The 19863-nt window shown below is 40.5% G+C and overlaps 1 protein-coding gene across 1 annotated transcript in view; it reads left to right on the forward strand.

Moving 5' to 3' along the window:
- IMPG2 (interphotoreceptor matrix proteoglycan 2) overlaps positions 1-11003 on the forward strand; it is a 75470-nt gene extending 64467 nt beyond the window's left edge. Inside the window, exons 14-19 of the mRNA XM_045193572.2 lie at positions 187-1484; positions 2557-2776; positions 7049-7259; positions 8448-8636; positions 10024-10225; positions 10920-11003. Coding sequence (XP_045049507.2) covers positions 187-1484; positions 2557-2776; positions 7049-7259; positions 8448-8636; positions 10024-10225; positions 10920-11003 — 2204 coding nt within the window. The remainder of the gene's footprint in view (positions 1-186; positions 1485-2556; positions 2777-7048; positions 7260-8447; positions 8637-10023; positions 10226-10919) is intronic.
- The last annotated feature ends 8860 nt before the right edge of the window (positions 11004-19863 follow it).

Here is a 19863-nt window from a genome sequence, read left to right on the forward strand (position 1 = left end):
TGAGTGATTGTACCATACCACAAAAACATAATCATGTCATCCTGTTGTTTCCTGGAAAAAGCAATGTAAAAGTCAGGAACTGTTCTTCCTAATCTATTGGGAAAAAATGAGGAAGCTGGTTTTATTAGGACTGGGAATAACATTTAGTAACACTGTTGGCTAATTAATGGAAAATTTTATTTTTAGGATTAACCAAAGTTGAAGGGTCAGAAGATAATCTTTCTATTGATCCATTGTCTTCAAGGCCATCCACTCATCCTGTGCCAAAAGAGACAATACCATCTGTGGAAGACTCTGGGGTGTCTTTGACATCCTCACCATATCTGGTCTCCTCTGTCACAATAGATCTTCCTGCTCAGGAAGTAAATATACCTTTTGGCTTGGACTCTTTGGTCTCCAAAGTCCAAGGCCAATTAGAAGTGAGCACTTTGATGCCAGACACATCCATGGAAAAAGAGTTCATATTTGAGAGTGGCTTGGGTTCAGGGTCTGGGCAACAGATGGATCCGATTACTTGGCCGTGGAGTGACACTTCATTAGAGAAGAGCACTGAACCACCGTCCAAGTCATGGCTGGAAGATGAGGATTCACTTTTGCCAAATGAGGTTGTAGATGAGGAACTAGTTACAGATGACAAAATAGATTCCGCAGACAGAAGTAGTGAGCACTCAAAATACGGGCATTTTGATAGAGCCACACATCTTGCAGAGGAGGAGCCCCTTGCCAGACCCGCTGTGCCCATTTCTGCAGAGACCACAACTCAGTCTGCATCTCTACTTCTCTCCAAGCACACATCAGAGGTACCTGACATTGATTATTACTCAGGTTCTAAAGCATCTCCTCTACTGACATCTACAGCTATCTCTGCTTCTACTGACAAACCAGATCAAGTAGAACCCTTTCTAAAGGAGGATATGGAACAATCTACAGAGTCATCCCGTCGTGAACGGTTTGATAGCAAGATTTCAGTAGTGAAGCCAGATGGGCAACCTTTGTGGACCACATTGCCAGAGTCAGATGTAGTTTGGGCAAAAACTTCTTCCCCAGGGAACTTGTCCAGAGACACATCATCGGCAAGTGCACCAGAGAGTAGAGACAAGCTCTGGTTGAGAGCTTCCATGACACAGTCCACCACATTGCCTCCAACCACAAGCCCCACCCTGCTGGAGGATGAAGTAATTATGGGCGTACAGGATATTTCATTAGAACTAGACCGGATAGGCACGGATTACTATCAGCCTGAGCTAATCCCAGAGGAAAATGGCAAGGTTGGTAGTTATGTGGAAATGTCTACAAATGTTCACTCTACAGAGATGGCTGTTGTGGCTCGGCCCACAAAAAGAGGTGACTCAAATCATACGCAGACCACAGGAGCTTTGCTGGTGTTCTTTAGCCTTCGAGTGACTAATATGATGTTTTCAGAAGATCTGTTTAATAAAAACTCTTTGGAGTATAAAGCCCTGGAGCAAAGATTCTTAGAATTGGTAAGCACAAGAAGTGAAATATGGTCATTAGTTAGTAATCATGTAGGAGCCACCTATTTTCCCCTCAACAATAAGGTGTGAGCCAAGGAAAATGGGGTCTGCTGTAGATACTCACTTTTTAAAAATCAACTACAAATAGTGTCAGGGCCTAGGGTTGGTAGGAAAACAATGACAGGTGTATACAAGAAACAGAAAACACAAGTGTGGCATGAGGGACATAGACAACTTAGAAACTGAAGATTGTATTCATGAATTCTGAAACTGAAACACATTGAAGATTTTTTCACAGTTTATTGTGAGACCAGTGTTTTCTGGGTACCTGGGATGCCTTCACTGTTGTGACCCTATGGTGAAACGGAGCAAATAAACTCTCTGTTATCTAGAACTGCCTGTGAGTTCCATGGGGTTCCTGAATATCACTATTTCAATCTCACAACTCTCAAATAATTCGCAACTGACCTTCTTTTTTTTTCTTTAAAATGTTTTTCAATTACAGTTTACATTCAATATTATTTTGTATTGTTTTCAAGTGTGCAACACAGTGGTTGGACAGTCATATACTTTACAAAGCATTCCCCCTGATATTTCCAGTACCCAACTGGCACCATACAGAGTGATTACAATATTATTGATTATATTTCTTATGTTGTACTTTACACCCCCATAACCATTACCATTTGCAACAGCATGAATGGACCTAGAGGGTATTATGCTAAGTGAAATAAGTCAGTCATAGAAAGACAAATACCATATGATCTCACTTATATGTGGAATCTAAACAACAATATAAATGAATAAACAAAACAGAAACAGACTCATAGATTCAGACAACATACTGATAGTTGTCAGAGGGGAGGGGGTTGGCGAACTAGGTGAAAAGGTGAAGGGATGGGGAAGTACAGATTGGTAATTACAACTGATACCTTTGTTGATGAGCAGTTTAAATAATGTAAAATAAACAGCATGCAGTTTGGAAACAGGGAAGGGTACATCTTTGTGTTTTTGTTTCTTGTATGTGTTGAACAAAATGCAAAACCATGTTAACAAACTGATCGTTTTTCATGTATTGTAGCTGGTTCCCTATCTCCAGTCAAATCTCACAGGGTTCCAGAATTTAGAAATCTTGAACTTCAGAAATGGCAGTATTGTGGTGAATAGCAGAATGAAGTTCGCCAAGTCTGTCCCTCCTAATGTTAACAATGCTGTATATATGATTCTGGAAGACTTTTGCACCACTGCCTACCAAACCATGAACTTGGCTATTGACAAATATTCCCTTGATGTGGAATCAGGTAATGATATTGACTACCCTGCTTGTTTCTTGGTGGAATCCATTAATTATTCTTAGGTATTTTCTTCTACCCAGAGTCAAGTTGAATTCAACACTTGTGGGTAAAAGAGTCCTATGTAACACAAATTTTCCACATCTTGATATTTAGTAAAATATCTCTCCAAAGGACATCAATATCATTCTCTTTTCAAAAGGGTTGTCCACAGGCCCTGGCCAGTGTGGCTCAGTTGGTTGGAGCATTGTACCGTAACCAAAAAGTCCTGGATTTGATTCCCAGTGACGGCACACACCTAGGGTGCGAGTCTGGCCCTGTCAGTCCAAGCACTTGCAATCCCTGGTCACGGTGCAGAGGGGAGGCACCCAATCAATGCTTCTCTCTCACATTGATGTTTCTGTCTCTCCCTTCCTCTCTCTCTAAAAGCAATGACAAAAATGTCCTCAGGTGAGGGGGGGAAAAAGCCCCAAAATGGTTCCATACATGCTATCTTTACTTATTTACCTCCCATTTCCTTTTCTACCTACCCTACTGGCTCTCTCTTTTACCTGTCCACTGGGTCTGTTATTGCTATACATTCCTGTGTAGCCAAGCCCAGTATATTTGTACTCTCTTGCCTTCTATACTATTTTCCTAAGTTGTTTTATCCATTTCCATTAGTGTTAGTCTAATGTAGTTGTAAATAACTCTCCACATTTTTATATGCAGATCAGACTTATCTTCTAAGCTCCATTATCAATATTTAACTACTATGTACTTGTTGATCTCAACTTGGATGTATTCTATGCATATCAAATTAAAGATATGTAACAGTGAGCTCTTGTTTTCCATATCTTGCCACCTTCCAGCTATATTTATTCCTCTCACTTTCATTATCTTGATAAACGGAAGCTGTGTCCATTCAGCTACTTGAGCCAGAAGCCTGGGAAATCATTCTGATACCTCAGTTTCCATCACTCCCAACTTTCAGTCATTCACTAAACTCAGACTGATTCTGAATTCTAAATATATGTCAAATCTATATGCCTCTCTCTCTCTCCACTGCTGCAACTCCAGGCCAGACCATTGTCATCTCTCATTTGAACCAGGTTCCCCACTACTTCTCTTGTTCCCTTGCCCCATCCATTCTCCAGACAGCAGCCAGGGTGCTCTTTCTAAAACATCCGTCAGATTACTTCACTTTCCTGCTTCAATGACTGCCTGGCTCAACAGTCACAACGCCTGGTCCCTATCTTCTTCCCCAATATCATTCAAGGAAACTAACTTCTTTGCTCACCAAGTGAAACTAGTTCATTTTTAGTTCTCCAGATTCAAAAAACTTTTCTTGCCTTAGAGCCTTTGCACACATTAGCTCCTTTGCCTGGAGCTCTTTCCCCTCTTGGCTGACTTCTGCTCACACTTTTATCCCTCAGTTCAAATATCTCTTCCTCAAGACTTTCACTGACTCACCCATAATCTAGATTGGGTCTTTCCTATTAGGTTTTTTTTTTTTTTTTTGTAACACCGTATTCTTTTCCTGCTATGGAATTTACTACTATAGCAATAATACTAATTTATCACATAGTTGCTTAATGGCTAGTATCCCCAGTTTAGCCATCCACAAGTGCTAAGACTTTATCTGTTTTATTAACCACATATAGAAGGTACTCAAAACTACTGTGAATAGAGGAAATGAAACATTGTTTTTATTTGGAAAACTTGGATAGAGAGAACGCCATTGAATCCTCAGTCTTTGTTCTTTTTTCTGTTTTATCTTCTACACACACGAGGACAGTGGTTTTGGGTAGGAGTAATGGGGAATGTCTGGGTTTGTATTTCTCCGGTGCCTTTTACTCTCAAACTTGTTTGAAAGTCAACTCTATTCTTTAACTGAGAAAGAAGCAAACATTCTTTTCTTTGAAATCCTTGAAGGACCATTATTCATTGAAAGGGAGGAAAATGATTTGGCTAATCCCCCAATATCTAAATCTATTGCCATTTGAGTTCTCTAAGGCTGATTCACATTCTTTGCCGTGTGGGATAGTGGAAGTAGCAATCGATTATAATTTGGAAAGCCTGATTCCTTGTCTCTGCTCTGCCATTTATCATGTGTGTGGTCCTAGATGAGCTATTTAATCTCTGAGCCTTAGTCCCTATATACTAAGTGGGGGTAATGTTTTGGGTGAGTTATATAAATGTCTAATCACTATGTTGTCCACCTGCAACTAATATAATATTGTACGATAACTCTAATTGAAAAATTAAAAACGTTTTAAAAGTGGGGATAATATTACCTGGCCTATGTATTTCATGGGGCTATTCAAAGGATTAAACAAATAACATATATTTGCATTTGACTAGCCATACAAATGCAAGCTGTTATGGTTTATAAAACTTTTGCAAAACTCAGTCCACTTTTTTAAAAAAGGAAAGTACAGTAAATAAGTGCATTTATGTAACTCATATGTCAGCTGCAGGCTGAGTCTTCCAGGTTTATAAGGTCACCTTTTTTAAATATTCAAATGAACAGGCATTAGCCCCTCCCATGTGCAGTATAAAATCTACATTCATGTCCCTCCCATCTTCAATATCTCTAGGAATGAACAGGGAACTTAAATATCTCTTAATTACCTCCAGCTCAAAGTTTCCTCTGCTGAGTTTCCAGTCTCACATTTGTCTTGATGCTTATGGCTGTTCTTTATGAAAACCCAATACAGATTATGGTCCCATTTTTTAAAAAAGATTTTATTTAATTTTAGAGAGAGGGGAAGGGATAGAGAGAGAGAGAGGGAGAGAAATATTGATCTGAGAGAGAAGCATCAATTGGTTGCCTCTCAATTGTGCCCCGACTGGGGTCCAAATCTGCAACCCATGCATGTGTCCTGGCCAGGAATCGAACTGGTGATCCTTTGCCTTGAAGATGATGCCCAACCAACTGAGCCACGCAGGTCAGGTCCACAGGCCCATATTTGACATTCCCAAAGCCCCTCTAACACAAGGTAGCTGATTCTGTGAGGTATTTGCTGCTGATATGAGGGTGACAGAGGAGGCTTTCTCATACCACAACAGATGGCTTAAATATTGTTAGGCATAAGTATCCTACACTTCCTCAGCATCCCTTTCAAAGTCATTTCTTATTGGCCAGCTTTTAGGACCAAGCCAGCTACCATGTTACTCTGGCTATGCTGGCTGTCTCTCCACCCTCTTCATGTTTTCTCTACTGTCATTTTTCTGGACCCATCAATCCCTCTCGTTGCCTGCCTGTGGAAAACTAGACATAATTCATTCTACAATTTAATCCCTGTCTCTTATCCCAAAGTTAGCTCCAGGCCTACCTTTGTTTTCCTATGAAGTCATTAAGGTACTCTTAAACAAAGGGGCATCTGTTCTGGGCATCCACCTTTAACCTACACAAAGGACTGGAAAAAGACTTTAAAGCGATAGTCTCTTATTTACATAATTAAAATATTAGTTTTAGTATCTCTCCTTGGACTGGAGCAGAAGGGAGCAACATCCATCTTTTTCTTCTTATAGATCCCGTTTTCCTTCCCCCAGGCATTCCCCTATACCCATCGGAGGATCACAATGTTTTAGAATTCTTAAGGAGAATTTTCCTACTACCTGTATATTTTTAGTTAAAGGCCTTCAGATGAAAGTATTATTTTACCTCAAGAGTGGCTGGAGGCAACATCGACTTGTCTCTTGCCTATCTTGTTTTCACAAACTCTTGAACTCCCATCAACAAAGGGAGTCAGTCGGTATCATCCCTCCCACTCTCTGTATACAGCGCTGTTCCTCACCTCTAGGCCAGGATCGTATTATTGTCTGAGTACAAAGTTGCACTGTGTATACTTGAATAAGACTGTGAAGACTCAGGAAATGCATAGTGGAATCCTGCTATAGAAACTGCCCATCTGTCAGCACACTTGTACGCTCTCCTTGTTATAGCAGCATCATTCCAGTGCCCCCTGGATTAGTTTCCCAGGGCTGCTGTAGCCAAGGACCACAAACTAGGCGGCTTACAAAAACAGAAATTTATTCTCTCATACTTTTGACAGCCAGAAATCTAAAATTAAGGTGTTGTCAGGGCCACTCTCCCTGTGAAGGGTCTAGAAAAGATTCCCAGATGAGTCAGAAATTTTTTGTGGTACTGGTGGCAATGGTGTATTTTAATAGTTCAGGAAAGGGGTTGTCCCACGGTACTCTGGAACAGGGAGCCTTAGTGGAGGGCCTTCATGTACTCCAACTCCTGTGTGTTGCCTTTCCTTGCATAATTTTCTGCTTTGTTTGGCATTTTAGGTGATCAAGCCAACCCTTGCAAGTTTCAGGCATGCAATGAATTTTCTGAGTGTTTGGTCAGTCCCTGGAGCGGAGAAGCAGAGTGCAGATGCCACCCTGGGTACCTGAGTGTGGGAGAACGGCCCTGTCAGAGTCTCTGTGACTTACGGCCTGACTTCTGTTTCAATGATGGAAAGTGTGACATTATGCCCGGACATGGGGCCATTTGTAGGTATGGTGTAATTAGGGGTTTTGGCTTCACAAGGTTGTAGGTACTTCCTCTGAAGAACACAGGTCTACACCTATGATTTCAGGATAATCACAGCCATATGTATTATAGAAATTATATCTAGGCAACAGGTTGGTGCCATCTAGTTCTCATGTGAAGACTGAATTGGTTAAAGGGCATGACTTACACCAAGTTCAAATGGTTATTTTATGTCATGCTCTTTGGGAGCGGCAAGAAAACTGTTGCCTAGTGTCCTAGGGTTGTGGTTCTTAGAGGTGATGGTGAGGCAGCTGGTGCCTCAATTAGGTTTCAGCATAAGATTAACACTTTGTAGTCTACCTGGAAGTGAAAACAGAGGAGTTTCATTCTGTTTGGATTATGTTTTTATGACAAGTATATTTTATTTTACATACATACCTGAGATCCATTGTTTTAAAGTAGAAGCACCCCCACCGCCTCCCCTGCTCCTCCAATGCAGCAGACAGAGGAGCAGATGCAGGTAGCCTGACCATCCTTTCCTGCCCATCCTCCGTAAACAAAGCAGAGCAAATCAATCTCCCAACCATCCACACCACAGTCACATGGTATAACAGGAGAGAATGCTGAGAATAAACAAGAGAGCAATTTGTGAGTGTGAAAATGGTCAAATACTGGCATAATGCCAAAGACAGAGCGTGTAGAAATGATTCACACTCTCCTATGTGAAAAAGTACAATGTTTAGCTAGGAAACTAAGGGGAAAAGTAGTCTCTTGATATACAGAGAAATTAATACTATTTTGAAAACCAGTGATTTCCTTGCTGCTCTGGGATTTGACGACATTTTTGCACACGTCTAGGGCCTGGGGTTTGGAGGCTGTTGCCGACTAATGGTCTGACCTCACACCAGTCACTATCCTCTGTCCTCTGGGCCCGCTTTACGTTATCCATAACTAAGGAATTTGGTTAGAATACTTCCTTTAAGTCTAGCCAGTCTTTCATTCCATCATTTACTTGACCCCCTGGCTCAGGGCCAGGCATGGTGCACAGACTTGAAACCTGTGATCACTTACCTGATACTTAACTCTTTCCTGAAGCTTCAGGTGGTCAGCATTTATTTCTTTACCTTTCCCAGTCCCGCTGAACTGTCTGCTGTTGATTATTGCTCTCCACAGAGTGAGTCCGTGTTTAGACCTGGTCACTTCTCATTGCAGATGCCGGGTGGGTGAGAACTGGTGGTACCGAGGTGAGCGCTGTGAGGAGTTCGTGTCCGAGCCCTTGGTGATAGGCATCACCATCGTCTCCGTGGTCGGACTCCTCCTTGTCTCTTCTGCTGTCATCTTCTTCCTTGTCAGGACTCTTCAAGCTCAGAATGCTAGGAGAGAAAGACAGAGGCCCTCTAGGTAAATAAAGAAAACTGCTTTCTGGTGGACTAAAATGTTCCTTTTATACATTCATTTAATGCAATACTTACCATGTGCCAAATATTGGGTAGGGGTCTAGGGTGGAGGGGAGAAAGCTATAGAATTGAATGAATACATTGTCCCTGCCCCCGAAGGGTCAACTGGGAAACACACACAAGCAGCAGTGTGAATAAGATGCTAAGGGGCCTAGGTGAGGGATGAATTAGTTTTGCCTGGGGGAGAGAGTCTTAGAAGTTTTGAAGATCATTATGGTATTTAGCTGGGCAGAAGAGTAGATGTTTACTGTGGGTGGCGTGGAACACTTTCTAGCTGGTGGAATGAGCATGAGCACAGTTAGGAAGGCATGGATGAATCTCAAGGCACACTGAGGGAAGAGCATCACTGAGTATGGCCAAAATGCCGGTTTCCTGGTTGGGGAGGGGTGCAAGGGTGATGGAGACAAGGTGAGGCCCTTGTGCGAGGACCAGATCTGTTAGTTTGTTACCCTTTGACTCATTCCGTTTTAAATCTAGACAAGAATCTGAAGAGAAATGAGATCTGGTTTTCTTTCAATTAAGTGTAGCTACATCAGTGGAGAAAATACAACCCGTTCTACTTGCTAGACTAGCAATCCAAGGGCCTTTGTGGTTTTACGTGAATATGATCTCTAGTTTTACTTTGCTTTTGTGCTTCTGTAGTCTGTAAGAGCTGCTGGTTTAGGTCTAGGTTACCTTCCCTCACCCTCGGCTTGCTAAGGAGTCACCTCTCCCGGGTTCCTAGAGCACCCAGGACATACTTCCATCATTATTCTTATCCTTTTTATTGAGTCTGACTTTGCATTAGACTGTAATCTCATTCCGGAGAGGGATTCCAGTAAATTTTTTGTATCAAGAGTATCTAGAACAGTCTTAGGTACATAATCAATGCTCAGTAATATTTGTAGGTCTGAATTGAATTTAATTGAGACCCAGCACCCCCATATTTATATTCCTATCAGATTCTCTGTGTGTTACACATTGATTTTTGATTGGTCTACTCTGGCAATGACGGCGCCATATGCATTTAATGAAATACTCTCTATTGGCAGGCATGGTTCCCCATCAGCATTTATTGAGTGCCAGGCACTGTGGGGCAAATAAAGATGAAAGAGACACGGAACAATTCCACAGGGTCCTTGCCAGATAGTCGAGGCGATAACAATTATAACACCTGATAAATAATTTTAGAGATTATCTGGATGTTTTTCACAGTCCCTTTTCCCCATTTGTGTCAGTTCACCTCTTTTTCTTCCCCAACAGAAATCTAGCTACAGGTACATAGTCTTCCAAGTAGTTGAGCATCTGAACAAGAACCTGAATCAATCATACTTTTCTTTTTGTGGCTCCAGCAGGCAGCCTGATAGCCTCTCATCCGTTGAAGATGCTGTAAAGTACAACCCTGCCTATGAAAGCCATGTGGCGGGAATTGAGCAGTACGAGGGACCCTATCCTCTGCGTCCCTTCTACAGCTCTGCAGGAGGAGAGGCCTTTGGTGGCCTGAGCAGGGAAGAAATCAGACAAATGTATGAGAACAGTGGACTTTCCAGGGAGGTAGGAAACTACTTTTCTGTTGTTGCTCTGCTGCTGCTGGTGTGTGTATGTGCATGAGCTTTAAGAAAAGATGACAAGTATTTTCTGATTAGTTCTTACCCTGTGATATCTCCCAGGTGATGTTGGATGCAGAGGGTATATACATCTGGGCTGCACCTCATTCCCCACCCAGTGGTTTCTATTTCCGTTATCAGCAAATGCGCTCTCCTTCCTCACCCCCTTACTTAGAAATATGTCTGAGTTATTCTGAGCCATTTGTGTAGTACCCAAACCTTCCATTTCTCTGTAAAGGCTGTTCTTTCCTATGCCCCTCCCCTGTTAGCCCAGAAAGCCACAATTCCCTATAAAAGTTAGAACTCTTTTAATTTATTTATATTTTTGTGGTGAATAGTGTTTATTTATGTATATATTTTAAATTAAATTTATTGGGGTGATGCTCACAAAAGCACACAGGTTTCAAGTGTACAACTCAACAAAACATCATAACATCCTCTGCACACTGCATTGTGGGCCCGTCGGCCCAAGCAAAGTCTCTTTCTGCCCCTGCTTCCCCCCTTTGCCCACTTCCACCTGTCCCCCTCCCCCTTCCCCCTGGCCATCACCACACTGTTGTCTGTGTGTTATGTATGTATGTTTTTATAATGCCATGTATAGCCTCTTTTTCTTTTCTGTTTTTTTTTTTTTTTTTTAAAAGGAAGTTCAAGAAAGAATGAGAATTTTGGAACTGTATGCCAATGATCCTGAGTTTGCAGCTTTTGTGAGAGAACACCAAATGTAAGCATTAGGAACAGTGTCCCTATTCAGGCTCTTAACAGTTTGCCTCATAGCCGTGCCTCCAGCGGGAGCACCTAATTCCTGTTCCTGTGACCCGGGCCCTGGTGGTAGCCCATGCTTGCCGAGTTCTTTACGGTTAACACACTTCCACACAGATTACCTCACTTATTTCTCATAAGGGCTCTATCAGTTGAATGGTTCTTATTTAAGTTTTATAAGTGAGGAGAAGCAGCCTTGGAGAGCTGAAGGGACCTACTGAAGATCACAGTGGTAGCAAATGGCAGAGAGAATTTAAAATGAAGACGTGACATGGTCTGGCCTAGAGCTTCCTGGACTGTGTCCTGTTTTCCCTCGTTACCATAGGTATCACCATGATTTAATGCTCTAAAATATTTGTAATAGACAGTTTCTATGAAAAGCACTTGAGTAGCCATAAATTCCAACATTTAACTATCTCTATAGACACTTTTCACTATGCTTTGAATTACACAAATTTCGTTAAAGTGTATATCTTGTCTCTAGTTCATTTTATATTTCTTTCTATCTTTGCATTTGCTTTTCTCAGCCTGCATTTTGGGCAAGTGTGTCTGCTTTTATTCCTTTTGTTCCCCAGGATCCGTAACTAGACTTAAGTTATAAAAGTAAACTATCTTATAAAGAGACCATTATGGGCATTGAGTGTCATGGGTGGAATTATACTTTGGCTTTTATAGTTGCTCCTAATGCTGCCCTCACAAAAGGGCTTCCTTATGGGCAGGTTCCACTCAGGCCAGATATCTTCACCTGGCTTGAAAAGAGAAAAACCAGAGCAATTCACTGAAGCTTGTGGAAGAAATTGATAAAGGGTCAGGATAGCACCCATGGTCCCGGAGTGTCTGCCCTTTTGCTCCAAATTCCTTTTCTCTGGTAGACAGTCTCTTCCATGATTCCTCTCTGATAGGGAGGGACAAACTGAGGAGATATTTTTCTAATTCCATGAGCACGGTAGAGACCCCTTTAAAAATCTCTGAACATCTGACTTGGCTCTTGGGAGGTACTGCCAACCTTACTTACTGCTGGTTGAATAATAGTACTAGGAGTCTGCCTTTGAAACCAGGGTACCTACTTATCCCAGCAACTGAAGCCAGCAGATGACCTGGGGCTCCATTCCAGGGGTATCTAACGAAAGAACATGACTGACGGTTTTGTCCTCCCTAAGACTTTTTATAGGCCCCTAGGAGACACCTGCCTGAATGTGTTGCCTGAATGAAAAATGCATCATCTAGGCCAAGACATCCAAAGAAAGGGTTCGGGAGAGCCTAACTGGGGGGAGACAGACTGACTACATTGCTTCAGCTTCTGCTGGTAAACTGTCTGATGATAACATATACAACACGAAATCCATGGTAACAGAAGATTCAAAAAACAAAAGATTTGTGAAACAAAAGGAAGTTCACACATGCACCATAAACTTAAGAGGGGTGTTCACTGAGGAAGATGACATTGAAAAAATGTTAGGCACATCCTTTTTGTATGAAATGTTAAAGGGACTTATCTAAGAAAAAGACAAAGGTCAAAACTATGAACAATAAAATGACAACAAACTCACAAGTATCAACAACTGAACCTAAAAAACAAAAACAAAAACAAACTAAGCAAACAACTAGAACAGGAACAGAATCACAGAAACGGAGATCACATGGAGGGTTATCAACAGGGGAGTGGGAGGGGGAGAGAGGGGGGAAAGGTACAGAGAATAAGTAGCATAAATGGTAGGTATAAAATAGACAGGAGGGGGTTAAGAATAGTATAGGAAATGGAGAAGCCAAAGAACTTATATGTACGACCCATGGATATGAACTAAGGGGTGGGGGATGCTGGTGGGAGTGGGGTGCAGGGTGGAGGGGAATAAAGGGGAGAAAAATGGGACAACTGTAGTAGCATAATCAATAAAATATACTTAAAAATGTTAGGCACATAACCCACACAACATTTTCAGTTTCACCAAATCTCAGCATTTTTATCTAACAGTATCCCAAGAAAATGTTAATAGACTTGATTTAGGATTTAGTAAAAGTATTATATGGTCTTTGTAGAGAAGGACTTTTTTTTAAAACTTAGCAAAGTGCAGGATAACTTTGTGCAGAGAAAACAAATACTAAGTACGTGTGATTTTAGGAATACAACTTGGCAATGTATTACAGCAAAAGTGCATTTCAATGTACATTCTTGCTTTTTCAATTAATTGTACATTTTTTTTTCCATGACAGGGATGAGCTTTAATCACAACTGGTATTTTGGAACTGATTAGAAGCCTAGAGAAGATAGAGATCACTCGTTACTGTATCATATAATTAACCTGGATTTGGAACTCTGTTGGAAGATGACTATTTTACTACAAAACACTAAGTTTGGGGCACAAAAATATTTTCCTAGTTTAAAATTTCAGAATGTAGTAAGAGATGTGACAATTTTTATACCTACAAAAAATTTTATACCTAAACTGTATTTAAAGAAATTCAAAACTGTGTGCATTCTGGAAAGCATTGTAGGAGAAAGTGGCCGGGCCCGGGGGTGCCTTGGGGAGGCATTGCTGTCTGCGCCTGTGCCTCAGTAGCCTCAGGAGGAAGAGAAGGCGAGACTGTTACAGGAGAAGGTGGGCTTACTAGGTGAATATTCTGCAACATGCTTGCTATTGTCAGATGGAGCGAGAAGCCTTTGATGCAGTTTTAATATAGTTTATAGTCAGATTTGTCTAATTTAAAATGTTAAGTTTTTTGGGGGGGATTAAACTGCTGAAGAAAAAGTAAACTTTTTGCTGCTCTGTAGTCTTGTACTTTATGCTTCTACCAGAGTTTTGAATTTCCTGAGTATGTTAATCAAGACCCCATTCCTGTTGTTAACTATCTCAGAATCCTTTTTTATTTTAGCTGTCAAGAACAATACATACACATGAAGCTTCGAGCCTTCCCTCAGACTAAAGATGAATTTAATTGTGGACAGGGAGGGAGTGAGGGTTAGGTCAAGGCTGCAGTGCTGAGAATATTTGGTTTGCCAATTGATGGGTGGGCTGAGCCAGAACTCATGGGTTCCTTGAACCTGCTTATGGAATCTAAAGATGTCCCAGCCAAATCCTGGATCCTCTCTAGTTTCTGATATGTTCATTCGGGAAACAGCACTTAACTACCTCACACAGTACAGGTTAGCTCATTTGGATTACTTCTCTTTTGTGTAATAACTCAAGTCTAAATTAATTCCTGCTTAATATCTTTTTATTTTATAGGTAGGATAAGATCCACATCTTATATAAATTTTAAATGAATTAGTAGCTACCCACTTTCTCTCCAGTATGTTTTTGAATGGGTACTTTTGGAAGGGGAAGGGAAAGGGCCAAATAATCATTACTATTACTATTAAATTGCATGTGCAAATAAGTTATTATTGATACCAATATTTTATGTTACATTGTCTTTATGTCTGCCAAAAGCAATCTGGAACATTTTGATTTTTTTCTGACCAGGGCTAGACTGACCATTAAGACAAAATATTGGTTAACTTGTTTTTTTTTCTTAACTTGATGACTGCCAATTTCACTCATCATGAGGACACCAGAGAGTAAATCTCCGGGCTCAGTACATGCCACAGTAAAGCTAGCGAAGCCTTGAAGATACCCAGGTAGTCTGCAAAGTGTGCATGGTAGCGGGTGTGTGCGAGGGGGGTGAAGGCAGTTCCCTTAGCTCAGTGTTTCTTTCATTCCCTCATCACACAAGGAATTCTCTCGGACTTCAGCACAGGGACAAGCCACTGCTGGGACATTTTTCGCTGGGCCCATTTGAAAGGGAGTTGATAAAAGTTAACGATACTTGTCGCTACTAAATGCTTAATCTTATTTGTAAAACTTCTAAAGATTTCTGTTTAGCTTTAACATTTTTCCTAAACTTATTTGTGTTAGATTAAAAAATTTTGTTTTATCAAAAATTAACCGTAGAATGCCACCGTTTGAATGTCTGCTTGCTGGCAGAGTTCCAGATGGACGTAAAGGGCCACTAGCGCAGGTCGGCCCGTGGGACACTCAGGAGGAGCAGAGACTGAGGTGCAGGAGCATCGATGTCTCCCAGAGGCCAGGCAGTGAAGTGGGGATCTGAGAATCCGATAGATCTCTGTCTCTGATTTTCTTGTGTGACCCTTTCATGCTAGAGCAAATACTTAGCTCTGCATGAATATCCGCTCCACACATGTTAAGTGGACGATAAAGGAAGTCCTTCACTCTCAGGGAGAGACCCGAAGGCCTCTGTCCAGGTATAAAGATGGTTGCCCCACCCTGTTACAGCTGAACCACATGGGGCAGGTCAGAGAGTGCAGTTTCCACGCTGAAGATCCACTGATGTTCACACTGCCCAGAAAGAACTTTTTTAAAAACTTAGGTATAGTTGGTATACCCTATTTTACTAGTCATATTAGTTTCAGGTGGACGATATGGTGATTTGTCACTTTTATACCTTACGTTGTGGCCATCCCACTAACTCCAGGAGTCGTCTGTCACTGTGCAACTTCATCACAATGTTATCTGTCTTCCCCTTTGGCAGACACTGTGCTAACTGAAGTCAGAGAAAGACGGATACCATATGCTCTCACTTCTATGTGGAGTCTAGAAAACAAACAAACAAAATTGAACAACCCAGATTCATAGAAACGGCAAGAGCTTCTTTTAAAAAGAGCATTCCCCAAGGTAATTCAATGACATGAAGTCATTTTAAAGTATTAGGCTCAACTCTCCTTGTAGGCTGTGTGATTGAGGAATGAAATGTTCTGATTATTAGAACATTCTCATTAACCTAGCAATATATAATATTCAAAAAGACTATCACCTTATTTGAAAACAATAAAATGCAGTTAGCACAAAAAGTGCATGGTAAATACCTCAAAAAAAAAATATATATATATTTTGATTCAGAAGGTGTTTTGGAGTCTTGTAGATACATATAGCCTTTATAGTTAAGTGTGTACACACAGTTCTTATTTTCATGGGCTCTGGATAAAGGGGAATTAATCCATTTCCATCATGTCAGTGTTTTAAGGGTATTTGTTCACATTTATGTGCTCTAAAGTCCCATTTACTTTACATAATAAAACACATGCAGGCTTTGCCTGATTTTCTTCCCGCCTCTTTCTCTTTTCTTCTGCAGTATCTGGTCACCATGGGCCGGTTACTCCCTGCCTCCCTCCCCTTTTTTACTACATAGTGCATTGTGATGTAGCGAACCACCCTGACTTAGTAGTACTTTTGAAAAAATGCTAAAAACTGTACAAATAATTTTTGTTGGCTCTAAACAATGTAGAGTCGAATATGAAATCTGATCTAATTATTCATTTGCCTGCTAGCTTTATAAGTTCGCCTTCCATTTCATGGCTTTTAGGCAGGTGGTATCTTTGTGTCATTTCCATGTTTTCTGTCGTGGACACCAGGCTGTAAATTGAATTTTCATTTTGAAATGGGAAGTGAACATATTTATACCATGAATAAATAGCTGATTTAGGAGGATAACTCATCTTTATTACATGGAGATGTTTTAGCCAAGAAAATTTTTTTTCAAGAAAATGGGTCAACATTTTTTTTCCTAGAATGTTTCTAACGATTCCCAGTAGGAATGGGTGGGGCCAGCCTTCCTCATTTATAATCCAGCTGCAAGAGTCATGGATCCCAGCTCATTCTACTCCCAAATGTGTAATAAATGCAGAAAAAAAGATGTGAAGGTCACAAACCTCAAATCAATTAATTGCATTGTATTCTACAGTAGATCCTGGCTGGGGGTGGGAAGGTGGGAGGGTACGGAAAAGTGATTGATGGTGTAGAGAATCTGCCTGGAAATTTTTTTTGGCACATGGATTTTATAAAACCTTATAATACTCCTACGAGTTGATAAGACACAGGTTAAATGGCTCCCCTCACTCGCAGAATTTACAACTACAGACTAGATTAAATGATTTCTTCTCCTGGCTTTTCCCCCCTCACTTATATTTAATTATTCCTTTAGAGATGAAGGGCATACATAGGAAAAAGGTAACCATGATATCAAAGAATACAGGTATAATTATTTATGTATCAGGACTATGTGATGTTTCTGGAATGATCATGTTCAATATGGAGTATAGATAATGAAAGGTTGTTGTTTTTCATCTTGTTTAAAATGACATTTTACCTAAACTGTGGGTCGGACAAGTTCATGCTACTGTAGCGTTTTGGGTTTTTTTTTTTAAATGCTCTAGTCTTAATTCTAGCTAATTAGCATTAAAAAGTCTTTGTGTATATAAAAGGGGCTTTCCTTCTCATGTATGAATGCCATTTTCATTTTTAATAAACTTCTCTTTTAAAAACCTTGCCTACTTTTTTTTCAATTGTAGATTATAGCAACAGTTGAGTTGTAATTACCATTCAAACATACGAGGTGAGCACGGTGTAAAAATGAAGATCATTCTTTGATTATTTTTAAAATTTATTTTGTTTGATTTAAAAAAAATTTTAATTACAATTGACATGCAATATTATATTAGTTTCAGGTGTACAACAGTGATTAGACATTTACATAACTTACAAAGTGATCACCCCCATAAGTCCACTACCCATCTGACACCATACATAGTTATTACAATATTACTGGCTGTGTTTCCTATGCTGTACTTAACATTCCCATGATTGTTTTTATAACTGATGATTCTTTTTAATCTGTTCACCTTTCCCCCCCACGCCCCAACACCCTTCCCATCTGGCTTGGATTAGCATTGGGGAAGTGCAGATGTGGGAGAGCTGGAGACAAATCCAGAGGTCAGATGCTGCCTTGAATTTTGTTGCTGTTTAATGATGCTGAGTCATTATTTGGCCTCTCTTGAACTTTACTCTTTTAACTGCTAGAAACTCTTACTTTTTTCTCATTTGCTTAAGGAAGGGATGGAAAGAAAACTGAGGGAATTGATTAAAGAAAGATTGGGGGTAGGTAGCACCAGCTGTGCTGCAATGGGAGCGAAACTATGAGCTGAGTAAAGCGGACAGAGACCGAGAGCCCTTTCCCACGGGAAGGGCAGGAGGCAACTCAGCTGCCACTTACCTGAGCATCAACACGAGAAACCTCAGTTTTCAGTTTTTTCCCTTCCTGCACTTGTGTGAGGTCTTGTTGGCAACAGAGCATGAGGCAATCCTAAGTCAGTAAAGAGGAGGGTGGTCTTGATTCGACTCCAAAGACTGCATTATAAAAACACCAAGTGGGAGAAATGTGTCTAATAAATACCTGTTGATTAACTAGTGACCAAGGTTTAAGAGAAAGTGAGTAATAACACTGTTTTTAATAAACTGAGCCAGGACAAGCCTAGGCACTTCAGCTGATTCCTCCCCATGCTGGTCCGCCTCTAGGTGCTTCTGAACACATGTCCCATGGGAGCCACTCCTTCACGGGCTGTGCCCCGTAAACTAACCCTTAAATTATCTTCTCACCAACACACACACACACACACACACACACACACATTTTGTGTCCCATGCTTTAAAGAACAAATAAATCTATGCTAATACAATAATTGTTATTGAGAAATTATGTTTTTGTAACACCAACATGGTGTGTGGGCTTTCCGGATATAATTTATTTTTGCAAATGAGTAACTCATTGTTAATATTGCACATATCATGGCAAGTTTGGGGAAGAATCTGCATATTTTTGGCAGGTGGGACTTTGAAGGAGCCTCAGAAAACCCACAAAAGTTCGTTTTTGTGCCTATTTCTGTAACATGTACATGCTTTCATTCCATTATTCACCAAGGATGTGTTGTAATTTTTTACTTATGCCATTGACTTTCCACTAAACTGAGTATTTTGATGTTGGGGCCATATCTTGCTCATCTTTATTCATGAAACCAAAGAATGCTTGACACAGAGCTTGTCTACAATTATTACAAATTCAAGTGTCTTGAGATAATGGGTAATATGTAGATATCTATTTTATGACTAGCAAGTAAACAATTATTTTGTATTCCAGGAACAAATCAGGTGAACCTATGAGTGGTTTACAAGCTATTTCAAAGGAAGTGTTTACAGAGATTTAAAAATGGTCCTGTTTCAAGAGATCAGATACACACATTTCTATCTAATTCTCCTTGAGTACCTTATGATTTATAAAGTAGTAAGCATTTTACAGAAGCCAGTCAGAAAGTATTGGACTGCTGCCGCCAGATGTGGTAGTAGCCTATCTGAGGTTCTTACGCACTGACTGAAGGAGGAGGTTGGATGAAGACGAATAGTGGGGAATGGGGCTAGGATGGTAGAAACAAGCTTCAGGTGCTGTGGGGGAGGGGCAAAAACTGAGGACTGGCGACTGGTGGGTTTGTGGGAACAAAAATTTGACTTGACTTTCTATTGGTAGAGTTGGGAGTATAATGCAATAGCAGGCATTGTTTAATCTTTAAAAAATGGTTTTTTTTAATGATTTTATTCTTTGTTAATTCTTTATTGTATAGGGCAGAATAAAATAAAGGCACCAAATTCTTCCCTTTCTTAAAAAAAAAAAACTGCCATAAAGAAGGATGAATAATTGGTTAAACCTGTCTCTGTCAGCTTTGTTTAAGTTCCCGTATTTACCTTTTCTGAAATTTTTTGGTTGTGGTTGTCCTGCACAAAGCAGAAACTGATTTTCGTATTTCTTCTCAGTTTCACAAGGTTTACCATGCGGGGAAAATTGCTTGTCTTCTCATTTTTGTAACTTAGTCCCAGCAGAGTGGCTGGTGTCCCTGTGCTCCAAAGGGAAGACCCTGAAGAGAGAAGGCTGCATGCCAGGTTCCTCTAGCACATAATTCCCCTAATGTGATGTACAACCAGGCACACCTCGGAAATATTGCCAGTT

This window comes from Desmodus rotundus, chromosome 2, assembly GCF_022682495.2.
Source record: "Desmodus rotundus isolate HL8 chromosome 2, HLdesRot8A.1, whole genome shotgun sequence".
In the NCBI taxonomy this organism is placed as follows: domain Eukaryota; kingdom Metazoa; phylum Chordata; class Mammalia; order Chiroptera; family Phyllostomidae; genus Desmodus; species Desmodus rotundus.